Genomic DNA, 24,742 nt, shown 5'->3' with positions numbered 1-24,742 from the left:
AATGCTACTTTTCACAGCACTACCAATATCACTGTTGTTTCCATTGGGGGAAGTTTGAGTATCTTGCAGGATTACTGTGGGTGTGTGCTGTGAGGGACACTTCAGTGCTTGTGTTGAATAAGTCTGGTGAAGCTGGTTGTGCGATTAAATATTTTATTGTACTTAATCTTGAATGCAGGAACACACCCAGTCACATGCAGGTGTGACATGTCTCACTGTGGAATAGTCACATGGTTCTCATGAGACGTTCAGGGGTCTGTGCAGGTGTGTCTGTATGCCTATTTGAACTTTAAAGTTATTTTCCTCCCAAACACGGTCAGTTAAAATATAAGCAAGGTGTACCTCTTTCAGGCTTGTAAGCTCTTAAATCTCTACTTGCAACACCTCAGGACTAGTTACTAGCTGTCAAAGTAGTTGTGAACACTTCAACAACATTGTTTAATCTAATTTTTTATTAGAGGTCTACGCCCAGGAGGTAAAGTGATCCAATAATTCACAAGAAAAAAAAAGCAAAGATTGCTAAAAAGTCTGAAAAAAAGATAAAGAAGATCTTTAATCTCTTTTTTTCTCCATCTTGTGACCCTTAGAATTATCTTGAACTGCTTGTGGCGGTGCTGACTCACAGCTTGGGACTTGTCTGATCTTTACTGTAACTGCTAATTTTCTGCTGATTGTGTGTAAAGTGTATTTGATCTCTAATACAAAGCACAATGTAATATCTGTTCATTTGTTTGCTGTTTTATTGTTTTTCCAGATATTTGCAACACAAATACATTTTATTATAAAGGGTATTTGACCGTGAACAGGGGAAAGGAAATACACCAATAGCATCATACATTTAGGTTTGTATTTGTATAAATTACCTGTATTATCTATTGATAGATACATGAATGCACAGATATATGTATACATAATTATTATTGTAAAAATATATATGTAATAACTAGGCTATTACTATTAATAAATCCTTCTTTCCAGTCGTTATTACCGATTTGTTTAAACCCATTTGTCCTAACTGGCAGTTTTCCGACAGCACGTGAAAGCTGCATCATCAACAACAATTACCCAACTGTGCAGCAGCCCCTTTAAGAACCTCCTGGGTGTGGAAAGGGGGTAAGTTTTTAGTTAGTCCATAGCCCGTTGGTCACGTCCCATTCAGCTTTGTGGTACGCTCTTTTCATAATGTGGGATTTAGGATCTGCACGATATCTCTGTTAAAAAAACAAACAAACATGAGCTAGCACGTATTCTGACGTTTAATTGTGTGCTGTTAACGTTACAAATAAAAAACTGTTTTCAAACCAAGGCAAATGACATAAGGAGATTTCGTGAATGTGTACTAATTACGGAAGGGGACGCGGCCAGAGGGATTCTAGCCGCTCTTCTAACACGACACTGCCACAAGGAAAAAGTCGCAAAGAGGACCAGGATTCAATTGGATTCACGTTTAAACGGCGCGTCAGCCGAAGACCAGCGGGAAGTGAGGCTGAAGCGGACCTCGTCACTGCTCGGTGCCCGACACATGTGACCAGCGGCGGCCGCAGGCTCCCACGGACACCACGGTTCCTCTCCACAGAGGAGAGAGTGGAGCCGCCTGAGCGGAGCAGCAATGAGCAGTGTGCGATAGCCAAGCGTAGGCTGCGTGGCTCACCCCAACACATCCAGCGTTTCTATTGTCTGAAAGCCAGCGCTCGAGAAGATGGGGCACCCTCCCCTGGAGTTCAGCGACTGCTATCTGGACAGTCCGGACTTCCGAGAGACTCTCAAGTGTTATGAAGTGGAGCTGGAGAGGACGAGCAAATTTCTCAAGGAGTTGATAAAAGATGGCAACAGTGTAATCACTGCAATCAAAGGTGAGCATGCTGAAATCTGATCTCTGTTGTGTTAATTTTTTTTTTTTTTGCACATTGCATGTCAGTGTAGTGGTGTGATGAGGCTCGACTGAGGATCAGCATCAGTGGGGCCTTTTCTCAGGCCCTACAGGATCATTGTGGGTGGCTGGGAGAGGCACATTCAGGGAGGTGCTAGTGCTCCCCTGGGAGAACGCCACACAGGCCATGGATCTGATGCAGATGTGCAGGATGAGCAGCTTTGTTTGCCTCCAAGCAGCACAGCAGCTGTCCTCTCCTGCAGGAGTTCCACCTATCCATGTGTTGCTTTTCCGACCCCCCCCCCCCCCCCTTCTGGGTGATGTGTCATCTCTCTGCTGCTGCTTGTAGTGTGGGACCAGTCCCACTCATAGTGAGGACCAGAGCCAGTGACAGCTCGCAGCAGATGTGCATATTTGGGTCAGTGTGGCATCCATGAGGGGCAACGCCGGCCAAACCACCACTGACGAGCTTTTCACCTCGAAAACAGAACCGGTCATTGTAGGTGCTGCAGAGTGGTGCGGCCCCCACTGTATATTCAGCTCAGATAATAGCCAGAGGTCACGAGAGCTGGTCGTTGGGCTAAAGTGCTCCAAAAGATATTCAAGAAATGCTCATCTCAAATCCTGCCGATCAGGACTCCCTGCTCATGCACTGCAGATTGTCTCACTGGAAACTCTCATGTCCAGCTGTAAATGTTGCGAAATATGTGAGCTCTGCCTCGCGCTTTGTTTACAAAAAGCCTCTTAAAAAAAAGCACAATTAAAGCAAGAATACAAAATAGACACTTGTGAGACTAGATATGTAAGTTCCTGTCGCAACATGCCGCACAGTATTGATCAGCCAGACTCTGCTGTGTTTTGATAATGAAACCCAGACATAGCAGGGATAAAATATTGCATAGACCACATACTGGCTGCTGCTGTGCTGCTGTTCCCTGCCAAGAATATCTTTCATCATTTAGTCTTTCCTACCAGAGGGGGAAAAAAATGAAAAGAAAATGCAGCGTTACAATCCTCCTGGAGTGCAGTTCAAACAGCAGAATGTCAGGAGTGATGGAGATCTGTATATTGCAGTTGACGGTAGTTGTGGCCTGGCGTCTCAACAGGACTCATTTATGTGTTTTCTAGGCTATTCTCTGGCAGTGCAGAAGTTTTCACAGACTCTCAGCATGTTCCAGTTCGACGTCATCGGTGACTCCCTGACGGATGATGAGATTAACATCGGTAAGATGATGCTCCTTAGCAAACGCTTTCATGCCTTTTTCCATTCCAGCCTGTTTATGAAGACCTTGCGGAACAATAACACGTTTTACACCAGAATAAGCTGGTGCAGAGACACTTCCCCTGCTCGACCTCAGCGGAGAGGAACCATTTGGCAGCTTTTATGTAATTTCTCACACCTCGAATATGAGGAACCACGAAACAAAACGGTTTGGAAAAACACAAACTCCTGACCAGTGTGTGCACGCAAGTGTTTGCCTTTTCAGTCTTTCCAGCCGCGGCTCCTGCGTCAGACAGTTAAGATAAGAATGTGCGAGGTCTTTATTCCGGTCATCAACTTTTGTGTTTTCCTCCCCAGCTCAGTCATTCCAGGAGTTCGCTGGACTCCTGCAGGAAGTGGAGCACGACAGGATGATGCTGGTGGGTTATCAGCTTCCTCCACGCTGACTCTGCATCCTATCTGAGCCCTCATTTAGATATTTAAAACCACATTAACATATCCTGCGCTGAAGATGAGACCGCTCAGAAGGAAAGCATTGTTTTCAGTGATGCTAAATCAGCACGTTGTTTTCACAGAAGATATCCTGCCTCTGTTCTTTGGAATATGTTACCACAGCAGTCACATCCACACACCTGTGCAGATACCGGCTCCTTTAACGTGCAGCCTTGTGCATGCTTGTTTAGAGTGATGCTGTTAATTATTTTGATCTCAGTTCCCCTCATGCTGCTCTTGTTCCCTTTTTGTTAATGGTTCTGTATTGCCTGCCTTTACCGAGCCAGATAATCCTTCTGTCATCCGGGTGTCTTGCACCTCAGCAATCAAGCGATGACTTTAGGAGTCGCAGGTCCTGTTAAACTGGGTTGTCTGGAGACTGATCTAATTTTAAAACCTGATGTCAGCTGGTAAATTGTGCCGACAATGGTGTGGAAGAGCAGCATCTGTAGGGGGCGGATATGAAAAATACAGTTTCACGCTCGCCCTCAAGATATTTATTTCGAGCTCTTTTCAACACGTTCGTGGCCCCACAGATAACCCAGTTCAACTACAAACATGCTGTGTTAAAGAGTGTGTCCTACATGCAGTATGGCAATACTGTGTGTGTGTGTGCGTGCGTGCGTGTGTGTGTATTTAGAGGTGCACCACAGTAACGCCTGCTCCATGTTTGCCTGTCCAGGTTCAGAACGCCTCTGATCTGCTCATCAAGCCGCTGGAGAAGTTCAGAAAGGAGCAAATAGGAGTAACAAAAGTGAGTGTTTTTACTGATTTGGCTGATCTCGAGTCAGCTCTGATCAGTGGGTTCAGAGTTTGATCTGTTTCCTCACCTGAAGAGTCAAATCATTATACACCACACAACATGATACCCTCCTGAGCGACTTTCACACACCGAACAGGGTGTTATAAACCACTTCCTCAAGTTTATTTTTATATGAGTGTGTGAAACATTTACCTGCGTGAGAACACTTAATATTTAAGTCTTTTCTTCCTCTTTAATAAACAGAGACATTTGGTTGAGAGGAAAGCAGTTTGCAATCGAGAGCGGCTTTTTCTGAGGTGACCCCGTGTGCTCCTTTTATTTCGTTTTGCTTTTAAAGGCATCATGAAGCTCTGGGGGGTAGCACCTTGATTTATCAGCGTGGCATTTGGGTTTCGTTCTCGTTGTGCGCCGGTGATCAAAAGACCCCCCCCCCCCCGTGTATATGTATTAACCAGCTGCTGTCCATCACTCTCGCAGCTGTGCTAATATTCATGTGATCCACAAATGGAAATATTCAAGTCGTAGACGACCTGGACGATAGATTTATGTTAAAAACATATTTAAAAAATGTCCTCCATGTCTAACTGTGTTTTTTTATTGTTCCAGTATCTAAATGTAATGAAACACTGCATTCATTTTCATTTATTCATGAGAACATGCATTTAGGTCCATTTTAACACAGCTGTTAAACTAGATGTTAATTATTCTAAGGTGGGTTTTGTAATACTGGAGGGGCAGATGCTGAATGTTTCACCAGTTATCCATGACTTTATTACCATTAATGTCGTACATGTACTAGTACTTTATGTACTAATACTTAAAGCTAACTATTTTAATTATTTATTCCTTTATTTTTGCTTTCTTTTACCTTTAATGTTTTAATCTCTTAAATATTAGCATTAGCTCATGATTTGAATTAGAGGACATGATACCTAAACACTTCTAACACTAGTGTCTTTCAGTCAAGCTCCGCCAGATAAAAACTAACTTGACCTAATCTCACTGTAATCTTTCACTTTCACAATTAACGCATCTGTCCTGCAGGAAAAGAGGAAGAAGTTCGAGAAGGAGAGTGAAAAATATTACTCCCAGGTGGACAAACACCTGAATCTCTCTGCCAAGAAGAAAGAGAGTCAGCTTCAAGAGGTGAAGTATTCATCCGGCGTGTCGTGAAATGTGCAAATGAGAGCCGCTGTTAGAAATGTCCCTTTTTACTATTTTCATCTGCAGGCTGATGAACTGCTAGACAGAGAGCGAGTGAACTTCTATGACTCATCAGTGGAGTATGTGTACCAGATCCATCAGGTGCAGGACAGAAAGAAGTTTGATGTGGTGGAGCCTGTGAGTGCTGCCTGCGGTCTCCCGCTCTTCCTCTTCGCTGCCGTGCAGTGAGATATAATGGCACCTGTTGCTTTGTTTGTTGCTCTGCTCGATTAGTCTTAAATATGTCCTTCCCGCTCTCGTCTGAAAGGTGCTGGCGTTTCTCCACAGCGTTTTAACGCTCAACAACCTGACAGTGGAGATGACTCAGGACTTCATGCCGTACAAGCAAGAGCTGCAGCTCAGCCTGCAGAACGTGAGTGCTGTTACTGGAAACGAACGACGCCATTAGAGAGTTAAAACCTTTATCTGCCGTTTCTAAAGTGATGTCTGGCTTTTCGCCTGCAGACAAGAAACAACTATGAAAGCACTCGCGAGGAGATGGAGGAGCTGATGAAACGAATGAAACACCCCTCCCAGATCTGTAAAATGCACAGCTCTCTGCCGATGGAGGGTTATCTGTACTGTCAGGAGAAGTGTAAGTGGACCAGATGTTTACACAGGAGTTTGATGCTTGCTCAAGCTTGAATCCCCTCCGACAAGGCCTGTTTCTGTCTCACCAGGGGCTTTGGGCGTGTCATGGGTCAAATATTATTGCAAGTATCACAAGGAGGGGAGACTGCTGGTCATGGTGCCTTGTGAACAGAAGCCTACAACCAAACAGGTGCTTCACTGCAGGGAAACATGCAATTATTGCTACATATCAACCATAAAATAGCCACAGACGAACATCTGTGCACCTGCAATACTCTGGCTGTAGATACTCTGACATCTACAGTATCTATAGCCAGTTTATATCCTCAGACTGCCTGCTCTACCGTCACAGTGTCCATCACACACACTTACCAACCTCCAACTTTGTCTCTTTCCCCGCAGGGCCCCACCCAGCTGACGCTGAAGTCCTGCATCCGCCGGAAGACGGAGTCCATAGACAAGCGCTTTTGCTTCGACGTGGAAACTAACGAGAGGTTAGCGCAAACAAATCTGAGAAACTCTGGGATGAGGCAACACGAAAGCCTTGTGGGATAAACAGGTGAACAGGTGGCTCACAAGGACAGAGCGCCAGGGCTAAATGGACTGTAGCCCAAACAATCCCTAAGCAACGGGCGCATGCTGGAAACAGATGGCAAACTCAGTGATTTCAGGGGAAGGAACACAACAAGCTCATATTTATATAAGCAGACCATTCGCCTGACAGAAGGCATGTTAATAGACACTTGAGCCACGGGCTGCTCTGACATGCTCTGGTTTCCTGAAATCTGTGGAAATACTTGCAGTGTCGACAGGGTGTTTTTAAAGGTTTAAAAGCTGCTTGAATTATGCATTAAGTGCTTGAAAGTGTCTCTGAATGTTGAGCAACTCATTTGTGCCAGAGAACAGCAACATAATGAGGAGTTAGCTGCCTGATAAACTGATGGCGGCAGTGCTGTCTAGTGTGGAAGATAATGTTGTCGGCTCAGGATGTTTTAGGGCCGGCCTGAGTGCCCCTGAAATGCTCCTGGCGCTAGTGCCCGACCCTGACCTTTGACCTCCCCAGGAGGGAATACTCCTACAGAGCCAAGACAGGCTCCAGGGAGAATCAAGTTTTTAACCTTGTAAACATGTCCATGGGGTGTTTTTTTAAATGCTATGAGACATATCTGAAGCAAAATAAACCGTCAGTGGCATGGCTGAGCATTTCCACCTTGGAACTGCCGTGGACCAATGACGGACATGGATTCAGACAGCCAAGGTTTCATAAGTCACATACCGAATGAACCAATCCTGTCAATGGGGCGGGGCTTCCCGCATCACGATACTGAGTCAAGCTGGAGGCTCGTGCTGTTTAGGACGCTGTGTAAAACATAGATAAAACTGAAAACTGTGATAACTTGCTAATCCTTTCTGACATATACTCCAGTGAAAACAGCACAAAGACAATATATGTAATGTTTGACCTGATCAGCTTCATTGACGTTTTTAAATATTCTGGATTTGATGCAGCAACATGTTTCAAACAAGATGGGACAGGAGCAACTGAGAAACTGACTGAGAAAGTTGTGGAATGCTCCAAAAACACCTCCTCTCCTTCTCTGGAATTGGCTGAATTACTCCTTTATTACCACTTGTCATTATAGAGCATACTGTAACCAGCAAAAGAGAAAACAAGCTGAGTTTTGGGTGTTTGGTGGGCAGGTATGCTCCCGCTGCTGTTTGTGTATTCATAAATCTGCACAAACTAAATTAATTTGTCTTAGTTAACAATTGATCCGTTAGCCTACAAGCTGCGAAATTTGGCACTGGATTTTGTTGCTTCTGTAATAGACAGATTGCAACAGTTGAATTTCATCACCTCTCCATGCTTGTCTTCTTCATCTTCATTTATACCTCCCGTCATTACCAAACAGGATTTAATCAGTTATTTCAAAGGCGCTTAAAGTCTGTCTTCTTGTTGCTTTGTCCTCCCTGTCCTGAAAGATTAGTGAGATCTTTGATGTGGAAAAGTTTAAGCAGCAAGCGAACTGTAGCCAAACTGTGACAGCATTTACCTCCATAATGGCGTTTGTTATTGTCTCCACAGAAACACACCCGTTATCTTCCAGGCTCTCTCGGAGGGAGACAGGAAGTTGTGGATGGAGGCCATGGATGGAAAAGAGCCTGTGAGTTCATTTAGCATCTCATCTCATTGATGGTTGTTCTTCTCCTGGCTTCAGCTGCTGGAGGGGAGGACTAATATGAATATAAAACTCCCAGAGCCAGTTTCCATCTCCAGTCTACATGTCAGAATCCATCCAGCCCTGTTTTGTTTAATTTATTTACTTATTTTAAACAAAATCTCCTTAAATGTTGGCATTTGTTTTGAGGAAACCATCCGGGGCCTGTTATTTCTTAAATCAAATCTGTCATGTAAGGCACATGGCAGCTCATGCCTGCACTGCAGGATGCACTGAAGTTTGCTTATGCATCAGTGTGTGACTAAATGATGGCTTCTGGTTTGTTTCAGTAGCCTCTTATGTGATTTTATCTCTGCTCTTATAATCATGTTTATAGGTGTTAATTGAGACTTCCCTTTTGAAACTGCTCAAAACTGCCGAATGCAAAGACAGATGGTGGCATCTGTCTCTGCATTTGGCAGATGAAATGCCAAACAGCCTTGTTAGTGAAATTTAAGACATCGTTAATTCCTCTTTTGGTTGTGGCTTTAAGTACATTTTGCTTGGCGTTCTAAGCATGTGTTGCTCAGACAGCTCTCGTGTCTGACTTTTTGGGCTCGGTGCCGGATGTCGTGTGAGCGGTGGACAAAACAAACAAGCCGTCACTAGGAGAGGATGTGAAAATAGCAGAAGGCACACTTTTCAGTGCCCTTCTTCCTGCGCAACTTCCCCAGTGACTTCTGTATGTCATAAACATTTCACAAGAGATTTCCACCCACTTTGCCCAAATATTCTCAAGCTAAGATCCACTGCACAGCTTTCAGTGCGGGTCTGGATCAACACTGTGGTTTTCTTTGACAATAATCTCTTCTGCCGCAGCGACTCTGTCGACTTTATTACACTCCGAGTGCCCTTTTAGCCTTTTGAATAGCTGAAATTTAAGGTTCAGCACTGCTTCTTCCCCACAGTCACATAGGTACTTTATATCAGCTCATAAGGGCCTCATAGTGCAGCATGTCTATGCATGTGTGTTGCTGTTACGTGTTTCAACCTGGGGGATGTTTCTGCACATACTGCGTCTTTGGAAACTTCCTCACACTCTGCTGTCTTAGTGTCGGCCTCTTGAGCCCAGAGCTTTGCTTTTAAAGGATTTTCTTGTTAACTTAAAGGGCAGTGTTAATGTGCTACCATAGAAACTTCCATTTCCCTTTCATCCCACACTTATTGGCTTAAATGCTAGAGCTGAATCAATTAAGACAATCAAGGAAAGTAATCAGCAAATGTTTTTTTCTGTAAAAAAAAGGACAAATATTCACTACTTCCAGCTTCTCACATACACAATGGCCATAATTCCAGAGGTTTTGTGCCTGTAATAAACATCCTGAGGAGGTCTGGAAGCAAAGCAGGCTGGCAGTCTCTACAGGCAGCTCTACAACCATGCATTAGAGTCCACGAAGGTCCATTAAGTCTTTGTTCTGGCAAATCTGTCACATCTCCAAACCAAGAAGTGGTTGACATGCATGAAGTTACTGCTTGTGCCAAAATGACAAATGTAATACTGTACTTACAGATCAGGCCCCCTTTAGTGCACTTTCCTCTGCAACTTAAAAGTATTTGGCTTTAAAGTGCAGGAAAAAAGAGACAACTGCTTGTATGTTCCTCTCCAAACTCGCCTGAGCAATGGCACATTTTGGCAGTTTTTGTTTTTAGCCACTGAAATGAAAACAATAATTCAAATAGTAGAAAAAAGCTGTTTGTAATTCCGTAGCTTCACGAACCATAGATCAGGTTCCCTACTTGTGAAGCACGGCTAGCATGAGATCTGATTTTTTTTCCCTCCAAAGAGAGAATCAAGCAGCAGCCTTTCTAGTCTCAGATTTCAATCATCAGACAGAGACATTTCACACCTCAGCCTGTGACAACAAACACTCGCCCTGCTTCGAGTCCTTGAACAAGACTCAGCTGTACCGTCTCCAGCTGCTCTGTTTCTGGCCCTGACCTCTTACCATGACTGGGAGGGCAGCGCAGTGAATATAAAGGAAAAAAGTTGAAACAAATCAGTCATTTTAAGGGAAGAGTTGAACAAAGCTTTGATATTAAAAACTAGCATGTCTGACTGTGTCTGACTGGTGTGAATGTGAGTTAGTGGTGACTATGCTCGGAGTCATGCACTGGATTTAAACTGCTCCCAAAAGTAAACTGAATTATTTTCCTTTGGTTTTCCACCAATTAGCGCGACACACACGCTGTCTCCTATTCTTTCTCAATGTTTTCATCACGATGATTTTTATGAAATTCGAAGCCGCTCGCTGTTAACTTTAAACTGGAAAATGGCACCAACAATCCTGCGCACTGTGTCGGAAGCTATCGCTGGTTTCAGTGGAGTAGCTTTCAGTCCTCCTGCCATCGTCATGTGTTTTTTTTTTTCTCTCCTCATTTTCAGTTTTGAGAAAGTCGTGTTCATTAATCATGCAGAAAAGCCCAAAGCCAGGCATGGAGTTTTCCACATGTTTCATTTCCTTTTACTTTTTGTTTTTCCATTTCAGATCTATCATTCCCCAATTCACAAGCAAGCTGAAAGTAAGTCTGTCATCATTAAGCTGGGATGTTGACATTATGACGTTATTACTGTGATGTCTCCCATCTGTATTCGTGTTTTAAGAATTATAAGTATTGTCTTAAAATATCTGTTTGCCGTTAAATCTGCTCATTGTCTTTGTCTTTTCTTTGCTTCCTCAGTGGAACTGAATGAAATTGGATTCAAGTTTGTACGAAAGTGCATCAACTACATTGAAACAAAAGGTGAAGGTTGATCCCAGCTGTCTGTAGTTCTCTAGTTCTATAGTTGCCCTCAGGGGGGCGTAGTTGAGTCGTAGGTTACATGTTGTTGCCGCTCCGGCAGGCTGCTCTCAGGGAAAAAACGGCCCTCATTACGATACTAGAAGTCTGAAATATTATCTCTGTTTCAGATTGTACAGACGTTTAATTATTACATCTGCATTACACACCATCAGTGTCTACCTGGCTGATTTTTTTTTTTATTCCTTTAACAAAACCTTCTCTCTGCATGTCTGCTAATAGCTCAGAGTCAGCTGTAACTTTAGAGACTGAGAGAAATAAATGTGATTGACAGGAGCTGTGACACTGCTAACAAAAAAAAGTTTGTGAAGTAAAGGTGTGGACAGGCTGCCGGTGTTTACAGCTTGATGACTTGGTGCAGAGGTTAGTGTGCACACAGCCTGTTCTCAGACTTTCTCCTGTACCGTGATTCATCTCACAAGAATGGAATTAAACACTCGATCCGTAAACATGTAATTTGCATCACGATCCAAGCGCGGAGCACTGTTCAGTTTCAAACCGGGCGGCTCGATGAAGCATTCACAATCGCGCAGGAACATCTTTAGCCTAGTCTGACGACACGCGTGACACATTTGCGCTGGTTTGTCCGCATGACTGGCAGGTTAGGACTGTGTCCTTCCCTTTTTTTCACCTCCCCCTCTCCTCTCTCCAGGAGTCACACAGGAAGGAGTGTACAGAACAGTTGGCAGCAACATCCAAGTGCAGAAGCTTTTAAATGCCTTCTTTGGTAAGGAGATAAATCTGTGAACATGTTCTGTCCGCTCGCTGTGTTTCTTCACTTGGGCTGGTCCACCTTGCTGTACAACATAACAGGTTCTGCAACTGTGTGCAGGAATGACGAGGAAATAATCAGCAGGACGCTGACTCACTGGAATTCTCACCCGGCTCTGATGCTCAGCTCTCTGATTTCCAGCTCAGCTTTGACCTTAGTCGTGGTTCGCTCTCGCTGCTCTCATAGCATCAGTTTGGGTTGCAGCAGGCAGCTGTTTCCAATGAAAACGCTCTAAAACCCACTGTACAACATCAATCCAGCAGTAAACAGACAGACAAAGTTAGAGACTAACTTTGTTAGTGACTAAGTGGTGAACATAGCGGAGCATTTAGCAGCTTAAGAGCCAGATGTTCTTTTTAGGAGTCTGTGGAGACCAAAAGCAGAGCTAAAAGAGAGCTAATATTGAATCAAAAGGTGATTATTAGGTCTGCTTTGCTGCTTGTTTCTGCTGCCCCCAAGTGGCCAAGTCATTGCAGGCTTAACTTATGTGTTATTATATATGAATCATTTTTTCACAAATTTGTGCTTATTGCAGTAGGAAAAGCACAGGTGTTACTAATAAGGTTAACAATGGCTCTGCTCTCTTAGCATCCCAATAAGCTGTGACGCCACAGCCCTCAAACAAGAGCAGCTGAATGGAATTCAGCCATCGTCATTTATTTTTTACGCCTGTGATATTCCTAAAGTGACGTGTCCAAATCTCATTAATGTAACATTTTTCTGCTTAATGTAACCCTAATGAATTCTTGGGCTCGTAATGCTTATCATTTAATTATGGAAGTTACTATGATCAATCAAGGTACTAATGTCAGTTTTCAGTTTTAGGTTTTTACATGGTATTTAAAATAATGGCATTAAATGTCTCCTGCTTGCTTGTTCTGGTTCGTTCCATCATAGACCCCACGAACCCAGGAGACGTGGACCTCCACAGCAGCGACTGGGACATTAAAACCATCACGAGTGCATTGAAGTTTTATCTCAGGTAAGTTTGTGTGTGAGCAGGAGACACACACACACACACACACACACACACATACTGTGTGTCACTGTGTAGCTCCAGACCTGTGGCTGCTCTTTACTGACACTCTTGTAATGATCAAAACTGAGCGCATGTTCTGTATTTGTTTTATGAATTAAATTATAATGATAATAACTTGATTATAGATGCATTTTAATTGGTCAGGAGTCTTTGAAATTTTGCACTTCTCCATACAAATCCTATTCCAAAAACGCTGCTTCATTGTCTAGCGTCTGTGTGTGTCAATGTGGATCCAAATCAAATCAATTTGTTATCAAACTATCGAATGCAGCCTTGACGGAAGGTGCGCCCTCAGAGTGCTTTCTGATGTAATTGCGTAACGAGCGAGTGCTGCTTTGTGTTTTCTTGCGTTTGATGTCCCGAGGTGTGATGCACTGCGGCCTTGCACATGTTGACTAGGGTGTGTGTTTATCTCCAGGAGCTTGTCTGAACCTCTGATGACCTACAGTCTGCACAGAGACCTCATGTGTGCTGCAAGTAAGACGTTTTCTAAAGGTTTTCTAAGGTTGGAACACAAAGACAAAGAAACATAAAAATGTGTGCATGGTGCAGCTTAGATGTTGTCTTTCTTTGTGTTTAAAAGGACATGTTTTAAGTGACACAGTTTTCTCAACCTAATTGACTGTGCCTTGTATAATCTGTCAAGTATAGGATAGATGCTCAGATTCTGTGTATGTGCTTATCTTTACACCAACTTTAACACGGTTAAGCATGAAAAACCTGGATGCCAGACACAAAAGAGGTTATTTGCACATCAATACGGCGCAGGCTGCAGCGTCAGCAGTTTGACACGCAGCACGGGGTCGGTCTGGAAGACTCCTAAAGAAATCTGAGTCCCCTGTTTGTTTCTATCTGTCACACAATATCACTGTAAAACCGAGAAGACAATGTGTTTAATAGCATCAGCCTCATTCTGTCTGCATGTTACAATAAGACAACTGGTGACTTCAGTTTCCTGGAATTATCATGCGGTTTGTTTTGGAGACTTTCTTTTATTAGTCTCATGCCGTTGGCTCTATCTTACTCCATGTTGTGTTTCTCTGTAACTGTATCATTTCTGTTACTCATCAAGAATATTTTCAGTGAGGCTGAATTTTGAATTATGCCGCCGTCATAACTTAATTTCTTTCAAATTTCTCCATTATGTAACTTTGTGTTGTCTTCGCACCGCAGAGTCAGATAATCTGGACTTTCGTCTGAGTGAAATTCATTCGCTGACCTACAAACTGCCAGAGAAGAATCGGGAGATGCTGGAGATGCTCATCAAACACTTGGTCAAGTACGTGTCAGCATCCTCATTTGTGATTTCCTCCCTTTTGCTCCCGCACTGGGACCCTCTTTGGGAAACGAGGTCACTTTATGTGTCACTGCCCTGTGCCTGTTGCGTTTTATTCAAGCCGACTCCGTGTTTGTTCGCAGCGTGTGCAGCCACAGCGAAGACAACCTGATGACTCCTTCGAACATGGCCGTTATCTTCGGACCCACTCTGATGAGGGCAAAGGAGGAGACTGTGGCGGCCATGTTGGACATCAAGTTCCAGAATATTGTCGTTGAGATCCTGATTGAGGACTACAAAAAGGTACGTCTCCCAGAGTGCGCCGCCTTTGTCCTCTCTCCTCTCCTTATTGCATTTTCTACCACTAAAAGGAAAAGCTCAACATTTTGGGAAATACACTTATTTGCTTTGAGAATGATGAGAAGATTGGTACTCCTCTCGTGTGTCCGGAAAATATGAAGCTATCACCAGCGGGCGGCTAACTTAGCTTAGCATAAAGACTGGAAAAGTAACAGAATCGACCTACCAGCACCTTTAAAGCTCAATAATTAAAACTTCTTGTTGTTTTTTAATCTGCACAAAGACAACAACTAATTTTTCTGGAGTCCCAGCCAAGAAATAGTCTAGTACAGTAACAGTAACCCCCCATGGCGAATTAACGTTTTACGATGATGCCTAGCAGGCTAGGTGTGTTTAATGCTAAGCTAAGCTAAACTAGCCTGCAGCTGCTGTAGCTTCACACTTTTTTTCCAATATTTTTATTGACATTTATTTGTTATTACATTAAAAAACAAATTAAATGAACAATTCGACCACATTAACATAGGTCACAGATCAACGATTGAACATTCAAACATACATGCACACACACACACACACACACAATAGACACAAATTATACATCAATGAAATGGAGTTACCTAAAATAAAATAAAATAAAATACATAAATACATTTAAATATAAAACATGATCCACAGTTTTACAGGTGAGGCCTACTTCCTGGCTTCTTTAATGTTCATATATGGTTCCCAGAGGTTTTCCTTTGACAATGTGTGTTAGTCTCTCTAGACCAATACATTCTTAAAGTTCCTTTATCCACCGTTTCATAGAGGGAGCGTCCATACTTTTCCACTGTAATGCAATAACTCTCCTGGCTTGTAAAAGTCCAAAGTCCAGCAATTTAGTTTGTTCCTTTGTTTGTGTGAAACACGCTGGGTAGATTCCAAGCACACAAAGTTTAACATTTAAGGGAATGTTGATGTCAAACACCTCTGACAAACATTTGGTAACATCTTTCCAGAATTTCTGAGTCTTTGGGCATTCCCATAGACGGTGTTCCTTTTTATATCTGGAATATTATCAGACATATGATGTAGATTTGCAGGGGTTAGATACATCCTCATCAGCCACTTGTACTGAAGTAGCATAAACCGTGTATTTATAGTTTGCTTTTGTGCCTTTAAACAAGCCTCATTCCATTCTGTTTCATCTCTATCTTCTTGTATGTCGCCTCTCCAGGCATTGAGTTTGTCCTTTGCTGAGTCTTTGGAAGTAGATATAAGTAAAATATAATATTTAGAGAGTAAACCTTTCCCTTCCAAATGGGAAACTTCTTCTGTTTTTGATAATGACGGGGGATACATAATCTGTCTGGATGACATGTAACTTTTTAGTTGTAAATATTTAAAGAAATGTTTTGAGGGAATTTGATATTTTTCACATAGTTGATCAAAGGTAAGCAAGACTCCGTCCATACAAATCTTTAACGTTCTGGATGCCCTTCACATTCCATAATCTAAACCCTCCATCTTTTTTACCTGGTGTGAACTGTTCTTTACCCCAAATAGGAGTGAACTGGGAAAGTGTTGGCGGGTCCCCTACATGTTTATGTGCAGTGTGCCACACTAAGATTGTATTTTTCAGAAATGGATTTTTAGTATGCTTTTTTAGTGTCTAGAATATAGACTGCTATGTAAAGGCAACTCTGGAATAGATTCTTGCTCAATGCTCACCCAAGCTGGAGGTGAGGTTGTACAGAAATAATGTGTAGCTGATGTCAGCTGGGCAGCCATATAATACCATCTGAGGTTGGGGAACTGAAGTCCTCCCCTCTCATAAGGCATATATAGTAACTTTAAACGAAGTCTTGCTCTCCTGTTATTCCAAATAAATTGACTGAACATCTTGTTTAATTTGTCAAAAAATAAAGCTGGTAATGGCAGTGGAAGTGTTTAAAAATAGTACGAAAATTTAGGTAAAATTGCCATATTTATAATATTTATTCGTCCCATCATCGATATGGGCAAATTAAACCATCTGTTTAATGCCTCCTCGACCTCATCCACTAGGCTGTTGTAGTTTGTTGGAATTATTTTATAGAGTTCTGGAGTAATTTTGACACCTAAGTATTTAAAACCTTTGGTAGTTGTTGTAAATGGAGTGTTTATAACAGGATTTTTCCTCTCTCCCTTATTTAGAAACATTAATACTGTTTTGGAATTATTCATTTCATAACCAGAAAAATCTCCAAAGTCTTCTATTAATCTTATCAGATTAGGAATACTGTTTCTTAAATCTGTCAAAAAGAAAATGATATCATATGCGAATAAAGAAATGAGATGGTCTCTTCCTCCAATTCTGATACCTGATATTCTGCATGTGCTCTCACCGCTATGGCCAAAGGTTCTATTGCTAACGTGAAAAGTAGTGGTGACAGAGGACAACCCTGTCTAGTTGATACTGTAGCTTCACACTTAGTGTACAGACGTGTGAGTAGAGTCTTCTCATCTAAGCGTATTTCCCAACATGTTCAAGTGTAATAATGTTTTTTGTGCAGCATTTGCTTGCCATCGAAGTCACTAAGTCACTTATTTGATGCTTGAGCTGAGTCCATCTTTGAAGATCGTTCTGTAAAAAACCTGCAGGAATATGTTTTTTTAATGTTGTTCCTCATGTGTATCATTTCATACCATCAGCTCAGCTACAGGCTGCATCCTCAGCTGCACTGAACCCAGGTCTTACTGTCACGTTTTTATTTTGCGATCGCAGATCTTCAGCTGCATGCCTGAGGACAGCGCCGCCCGGCCGGTCCCTCCTCCGCGGATCACCCCGAGAAAGCGGCAGCCCATCACCATCTCCAAGCGGCCGCCTCGTGTTTATCATGCTCTTAGTCACGACCACTTTCAGCACACAGAGAGTAATTATTAGCCTCCCTTGGCCTGACTGTCATCATCGTCCTCATCATTATCCCATCCTGTCTGTGCTGAATGTACAGTGGATTATTTTTAATTGCTTTGTTTTTTTAATCAGTTTTCCAGAAATATTTGTACCAAACACACCTGCAGCTTCATTTTTTAACGTTTTCTGAAGTACAGAAAAGTGTCTGTTGTGTGTGTCCATCAAATACTATTCCACACAATCATTTCATATTCCTAAACGTTGAGTCATTCATTTGTTTGTCAGAAATTGTCAAATCAAAATCTTTTCATTGTCTTCCTTTGTTCTTTATTGCTTCAACTGGAGTAAATTCCTCTGGTGCTTTTTTTTATTTTAAGTACAAATAAACGTGTCTACATTTTTTATCTCACATTAGTCCTTTTTTTCCCCCCATGCCTGTGGCTAAATCCTGCCGTTTTCTGTCTGTGTAAACCCCTCATTAAGTGGCCGTGGTCCATCCTCTCTTACACTGTGGCAGAGAAATGTGGAGCACCTGCTGCCTTGTGTTGTGTGATATTTCTCTGATCTTAACTCACCACTTAACAACCAGCTCTGTATGAATAATCCAAACTGAGGAATTCATTAACAGTGTTTGCATGGTCTTCAGCAATGCAATGCTGTGCCAGTCACTTTTTGACCTTCATTAACATCATATTCTTATGTGACCTTCAGTTTTTTATTTTTAAATATTGCATATTATTGTTTCATAGAGGCAAACATTTACATGTGACTGAGGCCTTGAGCTGCTGTGCTCAGATTGCGAGAACAACATCACATTCTTTATCTCCCTGTTTAGCTGTAGCTGTTGAGGAGCCAGTACCTTGCATTAACCGCTGTGTTGTCTCTCTGCACCAGATGGCCAGAACGACAGCTCTGGACTTGACGGGGAGGTCTCAGCGAGCCCCGTTCCCCTGCAGCGGACGAAACCCGTGAGCTGCGCTCCGCTCCTCCCGAGAGAACCTCCTCCGAGACACGCGTTAATGCCCAGACCGGCAAACCGTCAGGACAGACAGTTAGACTCTGACGCTGGCAGGATAGACGACACGAGGCAAAGGCCAGATTCTTCTTCTGCGGCAAATGGGGAGTCTGGAGTGGGTGTGAGCAGAGTACCGTCCTTCCAGAGCAGAAGACCACCGCCTAAGAGCACACCTGCCAACAGAGAAGGTTTGATGATCCCTCATCCTACTTGTTTACCAGCGTTTGTACAATTTTAAAAAAGCAAGGACCACGGGGATACAGTGCCATGTATAGAGCACAGTTGTGAGGTTTTGGTCAGATGTGTGGAGACGTGAAAGCAGTCCAGAAAAAGAGGTACCGGTGGTGCCAGTTGAGTTGCTCTCCATTGACTGCAACATGTCCAAGTGCTCTGTCCCAGTTAGCTCTCAGTCATCTGTAATTAGTTTTCCACCATTTCATTTATTTTTACACAAGTGGAGGATCAGTTTTAACATCCTCGTCCATTGGTCTTATCAGAGGAGCAGAGTGTTGTTGAAGCGTTTCTGGTGGACGATGAAGCAGTCGCTGATTTTTAGGTTTCACATCGAGTTATTTGACCAAGAAAGTACGCAACTGTCTGGTAGAGGTGGGCAACATGGCCTCAAAATAATCCCACACTATTTCAGGGTATTTCTGCGGCAGTGATGTTCTTCACAATAAGACAAATTACTGATAAGTGTTTTATTATTAATCTCACAAACCTACAATTGCTACAAGATTAGTGTTATGGCTTTATATGTCAGCCTGAACGCAAAAGTACCTATAAATAAAAAAAGGCTGTACAGAAATGACCCCTCAGCTCTTTAGTGACTGCGAGTGAGATTCAGATTCTGTGTGAAACATAAACAGTGCAACAAACTAAAGCGCTGCTGGTTTAGAAGTCTCAACAGCTGTGGAGCAGCTCCTGGCTCTCGGCCGGTTCCTCTGCTGGAGGGGTTGGAATAATTGGTTGCGTTGCCACCTTTTGTTCTTACGGGATTCTTGCACTTCTTACATATTTGTTGCAGAACTGATCTTTTCTAACCAAACACTTCCACACCACTGATGCTTGTTGTTGCTGTGGGTGACAGTGTGACGTCGCCATGTCAACGAGTCAGAATATTACCATTGCCTTTAGCCTGTATTGTGTTTCTTTCTGAGGAGATTCTGATGGTCTGACCAGAACGAGATCCGGAGAAAAGCATGCCATTTGTAGACCTCCAGTCCGGCCTCCTGAGCCCCCCTCCAGAGTCCCCGCTCCACAAAAGACTCCGAGCGCAGCCTGCAGCGAGGGCACGGCCACATCCTAGTAAGTGCTCTCCAGAGTCACTTGTGGATACTTTTAGATGCAAATGCAGACAGGGTTAAAAGGTTCAATAAATATTCAACTACTGGGTCTGCTGTTTGTATTAAGAATAATAGAGCTCATAATCTAAACAACCTTGAAATGGTGCCAGGCCTGCAAGTCCCAGTGTGTCTGAAAGAGCAGCCTGATGACCAAAGATGTGTTGCCTGGTTTGCTGATATCACCTGCTATAACATGTAAATAGATCTGCTCTTAGAATGATCTTTAAAAGAAACATGGCTGATAAGTCCTGCACAAATCTAGGTGTGGGAACCACAGAGAGGGATTAAAAAAGCTGCCAAATAATAACTGCTGACTGTTGGATCATCAAGGATGTAATAAATAATCATAACATCTTTTTCCACAGCGTTGCCTCTAAAACAAAGTTTTTTGAGAACGCCTCCAGGCAGGTTGGCAGGTATGTAGAAGCCCTATTTTATCGTCTCTGGTTGGATTTGTCTTTTTTTTGTGTGTGTAAGTTCTGGACACCAATCAGACGTGCATGTTTTCGCAGTGCAGCAGATGAAAGGTTGATAAAACCACAACAGTACACTCCCACTACCACCATGAGTGTGTGTGTGTGTGTGTGTGTTCGTGCTTGCATTAGGCCTCTCGTGTTTTGGCTTGTTTTTAACTGATGGCTGATGATTATTATGGAGGTGGAAACGCGTGCTCTGTTCATTTATGACGCGGATGGTCCAAGTTAAGACCCTCGCTGCCCTCCCTGCACAGCCACTGATGAAAGCTATAAATGAAGAATGCCTGAGTTTTATCAGAAGAGTTTATCTCTGTCTTCATTGCTGTCCTGTTGGTGTTATGCACAGTTTATATTAACACGCCCAAAGGCGGGGTGTGCTGACGAGTGTGTAAAGCTCTCGTTAACCCACAGCTGAAGAAGTTAGGAAGAAGTTCTGGACCCAGTCTAACCAGTTTGTGTGTAGCGTATAATATGAATATTTTAATGAATTTGTTTTTCCTCTTCTAATTTAGTCCAGTGGCCTCTCCGTCACCATCAGCAGGGACAAATGTAAAAAAAGAGGTGAGGTCATTTTACTGTTTATTCAGTACTTTTGTGTGCAGTGAAATCTACCTCCTGTGTATCTGTTTAATGAGCTGAAAAATGGTTTGGTTTCTCTATTGTAACGTGTCGTTCTTCAAACATTTGTTTTCTTTCCTCAGAATTAAAGTCAAGGAGACTCGGGTCACGTCAGATGACCGCTCCGTGCTCGGCTGGGTGCACATCACGCTGGAGGGCGTCACCACAAAGGAACTCAGCCGCTCTGGATCTCATCGGACTGGCTGAAGAGCTGGTTCTGCATAGAGCTGAATGGATGTATTTGATTTTTAATAGTAAGACTGGTGTTGGAAGGCAGCATAGCAGCAACGCAATTGGCTCAGAGTTGGATCATTATTCCAAAGTTGGGATGTTTTCCCCGAGTTTCACACCAGTGGAAAATTTTGTTAGATAATTAACAATATTTAGTAGTTTTACGGTGTTAAAACGGCCAGTTTTATTAGAGGGAACTAACTGCCGTCACTGCTCATAACAGCTTACTTAGACTTCTCGTTGTCTGCACTCTTAATGCTTGTTTGTAGCATTGCAAAATAGATCTCCCAAAGACGACTAATCGATTACTCACTATTCATTTGAAAATGTGAACTATTAGTCTTAATATTAACTTCTAGATTCTTACAGGTCTGTCGAGGACCTGGATAAAGCAAATTCATTTTAAGCTACATCTGTGGAGAAATTAGTTCCATGGAGGCTCTTTTCAGTCGATCTGTTCAAAAGAAATCTTTACATGTACCTTTGAGTCGCTTTTGAAGAGGCATTACAAGAAGTATTTTGCTCTAAAGTGTCAGCCTGTATTCCAGTCAGTGTAGTCTGGATTTACATCATGAATGTAATGCTAGTGTAAGTGTAACGTTATGTCTACATTCCCATACTTCTGACCTTGGCGTCACTCTCTTCTTACCCAGCGTGGGTAGGTCCGTTTGCACAGGAGAGTCCTCGAAGTTTACCTGGATTTGTTGCACCCAGTGCTTTGGATAGAAACGATGATTGTTACAATATGTGAAAATAACACTCCAGTGTTTTTTGGTTTTTTTATCTCTAGTTATTATATTAATCTTACACGTTTTTTTGTTTGTTTGTTTGTTTGTTTTCCGAAAACCCAACTTGGAAAATTCTGGTTGGATTCATTTCCAAAAAGGAAAATAAACAGGAAGCGTTCTTAGCATGACTCATGAATATTTTTAAAGGCGCTGTATTTCCGTTCACTTCAGTGTTGTTGCGTGATGCTTCAGCCCGTCTCTCCTCAGTGTGCTGACATTTGGAATCACTCAAAGGAATTCTGTTTCACATTTGCACTGAATCAAGTTTTTTTTTGTTTATTGTAAGTCATAATTTTTAAGTAGAGCGAACAGTTTGCTGAAAAGATTCATCACTCCTTAACGTGGTGTTAACAGGTCAGTCTTGTAGCTTGGCGGCAGACAAGCCTATGCCAGTGCAGGCTTACTTGGGAAACAAACAGACCAAGAAGCTAAATGTTGGGTTTTGAGAGCTCAACCTTTTGTTCAGTAAAATTCAAGCTATTACAATATTGTTTGAGGTCGCCTGAACTGAGACCCTAACCCTCTCTGTTTTTGAATGAGCTTTCAGGGCTCTTTTAGGTTGTAGAATGTCCTCCTTACAAATAGATGTTTTGTATGAAGTGTTTGCAAAAGAAGTTGTTTTGTATGGTGTGGGTCACTCTGACAGTTTAAAGGGCAGAAAGAGATAATCCCTCTGACCAACTGTTAAATAAGAATATAAGAAATCACCAGTAGTTGGTAAGGCCAATCGGACGCTCAGCATCAAAATCTGTGTAGATTTAAATAGGAAGATGTTCCTGTTTCAAGGTGAAGTGCGCAGCGATGCCTCGAACGAGCTGGAATTAGCGAAGCTATTGTTAAAAGTTTGAAACTAGAAATAGAAGTTTAGTCGGGTTAGCAGCACTGAGTGAATATGATCACTGAATATCAGCTGAACACGCTACAGTTTAAACCTATTCAGTGGTTATGGCAGGGCTCTGTCATCTATTCAGTGGTTCAGTTGTGGTTCAGTAATAGGTCTGGAGTCACTTATGCTTTTCTGGACATGAGAACAAATTCAGAATCAGTAACAAGAAAATGGTCACAACAATTTTCTTCCCTGTCATGCAAGTTTTAATAGTTATTCTTGTTTTGGGGCTAAACCATTTCTAATGTCACATCATTAAAGGAAAAAAAAAGGGGAAGCATCAACATAACGGGTGATTCCAAACTTTTGTGTTGTAATGTATGTGTTGTACAAAGTGCAAGTGCAGAGCTGCATGGAAGAAATGTCAGCAGGAGTGAGTACAGCCTCATTTTAGAGCCATTGTAATGTGATGACATGAGGATGACTTTCTGAGACGTGTTCGGCCACATCCGAGATAACACTCGCATGTTTGTGGCCACTGGCTTTACATTGACAGTGACAGTCGAGGTGATTCAGTCGAGTCAGGTAAATTCAAAACACATATCTCATTTGGTTTGAACAGCAGCAGTCTCACAGCTAACACTTACTTACTGCATACTTCACAGTGAAGTTATTCATTCAACACAAGTTGTATAGGCAGATATAAACTGTTGTTCACTGAGCGGCAGAAGTGCAAAGCTGGATGCAAAACAGTTTTGCAGTCATTTAAGAGAAGTAGTGGAGATTTAGTGTGCGGTGAAAGTCTGAACTTCTTTGACATATTTGTTTAAAACAGCCAACTGGAAGCATGTGCAGTGAATAGCAGGACAATGATTGGGCCCAACAATGAACCCTGTCTGATCCCAAATAAAATATCTGCAAATAATAAATTGTTGCCCACATTATGTTGGCTGAAAATGTTTGATTGGAGAGATGTGCCAGTTTTAATATTATTTTTCATTTTCTGTTTTATAACCTCACAGAAGAAAAGGCATGCTAGCAGCTGTGTAAGGCTGTAAACAGGCTCTGCAGAGCTTTGAGCTAAATGCACGCTAACGTGCTCACAGTCATGCTCAGAATGTTGCTGATTATACCAAGCATGTTCACCATGTTCAACATGTTCACGTCCCACCTGGAAGCCGCCCAGTACAACCATGATGATGGTGCCAGGTGGAGTCTGGGGATCACCGAATTATTACACTTCATCCTGAGAGGAGCCTGAACGCGACTACCAAATCTCATGGCAGCTCATCCAATAGCCATCGAGATAAAAGTCAAAGTCACAAATGTCAGGAAAAGCGCATGATCTCACGCTTTACGCTGTGGGATCATGCACATCTTCTTTCATGGTGAGTACTGTCAGTGGGTGGTGGACCCATTGACATACCAACATTGGCAATTAACAATAAAATAAAATCTGAGAGAAATATGTTTTTGTTTTTCTCTTCCTCCAGTCCTGGTGCTGCATACTTGAACAAACCTCAAGGCGTCATCTCACTGTGACCGTGAACTCAACACTGCTGCCTTTGAAGAGCAGTTAGTCGTGTCTCCACGAGGTTTAGCCTTCATTCACCTCCATCCAAATATCCTGTTTCATCATGCAGTTTCAGACAGAAGATATCCTAAAAATGTCAGACAAAACACTAAGATGATGAGAGGTGCTTGAGAGGAATGGTTCCTCCCATTGTGCGCTCAGTCCAGTATAGTTTTGAAACCTCCATCTGTTTCAAAAGCCTGTCTTCAGTTGGACATTGTATTTATTTTGCCATCCACTCCTCCCACCACATTCCAACCTTCGCTGCCAGTCGGAGCCTCTCCTCCTCTCTCCGGCCCTTTTCACAACTTGCACCTTGATTTCTAACAACTGCTGTAGCGTCCTCTGCAGAGGACCTGCTGGTTGGTCGGCCTACCTCGGGGGACCAGTGGAAATTCCCCTGACGATTTCATGCCAATTCATACGACCTTGAACTTCAGTGAAT

At 42.6% G+C, this 24,742-nt stretch overlaps 1 protein-coding gene across 2 annotated transcripts; it reads left to right on the top strand.

Moving 5' to 3' along the window:
- The first annotated feature begins 1,181 nt into the window (after nt 1–1,181).
- Nucleotides 1,182–23,908, top strand: LOC121617070 (oligophrenin-1-like). 2 transcript variants are annotated; one of them, XM_041952081.1, is made up of 24 exons: nt 1,182–1,853; nt 2,999–3,094; nt 3,450–3,511; nt 4,267–4,338; nt 5,392–5,493; nt 5,578–5,688; nt 5,819–5,923; nt 6,016–6,145; nt 6,231–6,331; nt 6,544–6,635; nt 8,228–8,306; nt 10,847–10,880; nt 11,040–11,102; nt 11,812–11,886; nt 12,829–12,913; nt 13,389–13,447; nt 14,144–14,249; nt 14,390–14,549; nt 17,296–17,443; nt 18,319–18,627; nt 19,600–19,747; nt 20,151–20,201; nt 20,774–20,822; nt 20,963–23,908. In XM_041952081.1, the coding sequence occupies exons 1-24, from the start codon at nt 1,700–1,702 to the stop codon at nt 20,966–20,968; spliced, it is 2,397 nt and encodes a 798-aa protein (XP_041808015.1). In that variant the 5' UTR covers nt 1,182–1,699; the 3' UTR covers nt 20,969–23,908. The 2 variants fall into 2 exon arrangements, with proteins under 2 accessions (XP_041808015.1, XP_041808016.1); XM_041952082.1 differs by having other exon boundaries at nt 1,183–1,853; nt 19,603–19,747.
- Nucleotides 23,909–24,742: the final 834 nt, after the last annotated feature.

Source organism: Chelmon rostratus, chromosome 14 (genome assembly GCF_017976325.1).
Source record: "Chelmon rostratus isolate fCheRos1 chromosome 14, fCheRos1.pri, whole genome shotgun sequence".
NCBI classification, from domain to species: Eukaryota; Metazoa; Chordata; class Actinopteri; order Chaetodontiformes; family Chaetodontidae; genus Chelmon; species Chelmon rostratus.
This window is presented reverse-complemented; position numbering and strand designations above follow the sequence as displayed.